At 39.6% G+C, this 3397-nt stretch overlaps 1 protein-coding gene across 1 annotated transcript; it reads right to left on the bottom strand.

Moving 5' to 3' along the window:
- Positions 1-481: 481 nt before the first annotated feature.
- LOC149192412 (non-specific phospholipase C2-like) lies at positions 482-2805 on the bottom strand. Its single transcript, XM_089406376.1, has 3 exons — positions 1628-2805; positions 1259-1435; positions 482-1159 (listed from the first exon to the last, which is right to left on the bottom strand). The coding sequence occupies exons 1-3, from the start codon at positions 2637-2639 to the stop codon at positions 816-818; spliced, it is 1533 nt and encodes a 510-aa protein (XP_089262502.1). The 5' UTR covers positions 2640-2805; the 3' UTR covers positions 482-815.
- Positions 2806-3397: the final 592 nt, after the last annotated feature.

Raw genomic sequence — 3397 nt, forward strand, 5'->3', positions numbered from 1 at the left:
TTTAAAATTTCTACGAGATTTTGGTTAAAATTAACAAGAAAAATTGATTAAATAACTTAAACTCAAGTTTTTTAAATTAACTAGAAAAATTATCGTGAAAAAAATCATTTCATCTCTAAGTTAGACTATATCTATATATATATATATATATATAACAAGATTATAAATATAAAATCCTTAATCATGAAGATTCATTCTCACTTTACTAAATTGTACTATAATATCCTAATTTATCCATATAATATTTTAATAATTAATTTAAAAAAATTAATAATAACTATATTTTTTTAAATAAAGCTTACCCTTTAATTTATAATTATTATTAAAAATATTAAAAATCTTACCCTTTAATTTACAATTATTATTAAAAATCTCTTTTTATATATTAAAAATCTCTACATCCATCCATTTATTAATTAATTACCATTAAATCAAAATGTTCGAATTATTATTCCAAAATATAAGCACATAATAAATCGGGTAAAAACAAATTTATTAATTAATTACAATTAAATCAAAATGTTCGAATTATTCTTCCAAAATACAAGCACAAAATAAATCGGGTACAGACAACTGAATATCATCTAAGACCCTCAGTTTTCACTCCGAGGGAACATTCCTCAACGGAAGGAATATTCGAGTCGGGCACGACACCGGACCAGGAATCAACTGAAGGAATATTCGAGTAGGGCACGACACCGGACCAGAAATAATAAGTTACACCTGACGAATAATTCAAAGTTACGGCCAGCGAATACACTGACTCCTTCAAAAAAATAAGCTGCACAACGTACTTCAAAAATACACTCCAGTAACTAGCCAGATTTGCAAACGAGGCAGGATCCAAGATTCGCCAAAAACTGTCGAATTCGGGAACGAGAAGGGGGTGTTTCACAAGGAACCTTCACAATCGTTTCCGGATCTTCACCGTTTCTAATGGCGGTCTCACACGCATCAAGAAAACGTTTTACCCCACGCTCAGCATATGCGCACGCTTCTCCCACGTTCATCTTCTTCGGGAGTTCATCTGGATAGATATCCAAAGCGTGATCTCCGTTCAATGAAGCTGCTAGCAGCACCAATTCCGTCTGAAAATCGTGTAAAGCCGCATCTTCCTTTGCTTCCGTATGTCTCAGCTGGGGCGGTATGGGCAACTCATCTGATCACAAAAATAACAATTCAATTAGAAATTAAAGCATAACAATCCGATTTGAAATCGAAGCGTAATCTACCAGGCTATAGATAGATAGGTAGATACCCGGGCAGTCTGTTCGTGGGCTGTCCCGAAGTTGTAAAACGCTTTCAAAAGTGCCGGCCCAAGCGTCCCTCTTCGTCAGGAATTCTGATTTCAGATTGAAGATCTTCTTAACAGTTGCAGGGATGGACGAATGCTCGAACTCGGATGAAGGATATGGTCCATTTGGCCCATGCACCACTGCAAAATTAATTAATCCAACTCATTAAATCTTCACATTTATTGCAATCGCTCTTTATACCAGAAAAGGAAAAGGAACGCTTTCTTCATTTAATAAGAATTAAGCAATGGTCTTTCTCCTGTGAGAATTCTTCAATTATTGTCAGGCTGTACCCCCAAGGGGGAATCTAAATTAAAAGAAAATTAGCGTACCTGTCCCTTTGTTAATCCAGGGAGAAATCATGATAGTCGGCACACGGACGCCCAATCTGTTGAATTCAAAGTAATAGGGCTTGGGGCCAACGATACCATCAGGAGAGGGGACATCCCTCACAGGCGTGGGAACATGATCGTAGAAACCCCCGTGCTCATCGTATGTAATAATGAACAACATCTCGTTCCACTGGGGACTCGATCTCAGAATCTCGTACACTTCTTTCACAAACTTCTGCCCTACACCGACATCATGGGAGGGATGGTCATCGTTTCCAGGCAAAATCTTGAGATCGAAGTAACGTTGCTCGATGACCACATAATTGGGGAGCTTCCCTTTCTTGGCATCGGATTTGAAGTGGAGATCGTATTGGTGAAACTTGAAGATATACTTGAGCTTTCTCAGGTTTCTGTAGAACAGAGTGCTCGGAGGATACTGATAGTAAATACCGAAGTCGAGCCCGGATTCGGCTATGGATTCGAAGATGGTCTTTTGAGGAAATCCCTCGATGAGCTTTAATGCATCGTTGCTGGTGGCTCCATGGGAAGTTGCAGAATGAACATAGAGTCTGTTGGGTTGTGTGGAGGCGGGGACCGAAGCAAACCACCTGTCAAAGAGTGCGTATTCGCTTACAAGAGCTTCATAAACAGGGAGCGCTTGAGGTCTGAATCCATTCATGACGGTTGCAGACATACCTTTCTCAGTACTCTCGGCCTGTTGGGCGAATCCGTTCATTGGAGGAGGATCCGCAGAGGTGTCGGTGGAATTTCCAAAAACCTGTTCTCTAATGGCTTGGTATGAATGACCAGGATCTGGATCGACATATTCGGCTTTATTTTGGAAAAACACTTTAGCGGAGTTGGGATCTGTTGTGGACATGGGGTTCCATTCCTCCCCTGTTACGCCGTTTATCTCTGGATTCAGCTCCTTCATCCATCCCATCATGTGGTCGAACGATCGATTCTCCTGGACGAGCACCACGATCGTTTTTATTGGTCCGGGTATTGCCATCTTCAATCCCGTAGCTGCAATCTACAAGATCGTATGTATAAATCAGAGACTGCAGATTTCAGTATGAAACTCTTAAGAATGCTCGCTTCCTCATATGTGAAACAAGTGTAGGCGCGAGTTTGTTTATAAGTATGTGGTGACGAGGAAGCTTGTGCGCAGAGTGTTTCAGATGGGAACGTATTCGAATGCGTGAATAATCCGCGTTGCATTTAAAAGTAGAACAACCTAGATGGGTATATATGCCAAGAATATTCGTCCCTTTTGGATAGACCATTTTTATTTGTTTTTTCCATGTTCAGTTCAGCCACATGCGTGTGGTTGCAGATACAGGTATAGCACACGCGAAGTCGATGTATTCCATTCAAAGTGTTTTGAACTAAATTAGACTTGTAGTTATCGTTGGTTACGTGATCAGACTGATAGGTATTGTTTCAATCCCGTGTCCAGAGTCGCCCTGCCTATCCACGCTAGCTCTGGGAGAACCACAGGGTTGAATCGTTCTGCAATACCGTGGCGTATTCGAAGTATGGTTTTTCTATGGATAATCATTTCTGCATTAATTAATCCGGAAGCAAGAACAACCTTATATTTTTTTATTACTTATAATACTGAAGAAAGAATAACACTGATTTAATTTTATTTTTAATTTTAACACCGACAGAGGTTCCCGGTACTACCTAATAACAACTCAATTTAGACCTTGACTAAATCGTACAACCGTACAACTTTATACGCACCCAACTGCTCCACTCACCAAG

This window comes from Pinus tabuliformis, chromosome 2_2 (genome assembly GCF_031772625.1).
Source record: "Pinus tabuliformis cultivar Carrire ecotype Pingquan chromosome 2_2, CPIR1, whole genome shotgun sequence".
Lineage (NCBI taxonomy): Eukaryota > Viridiplantae > Streptophyta > Pinopsida > Pinales > Pinaceae > Pinus > Pinus tabuliformis.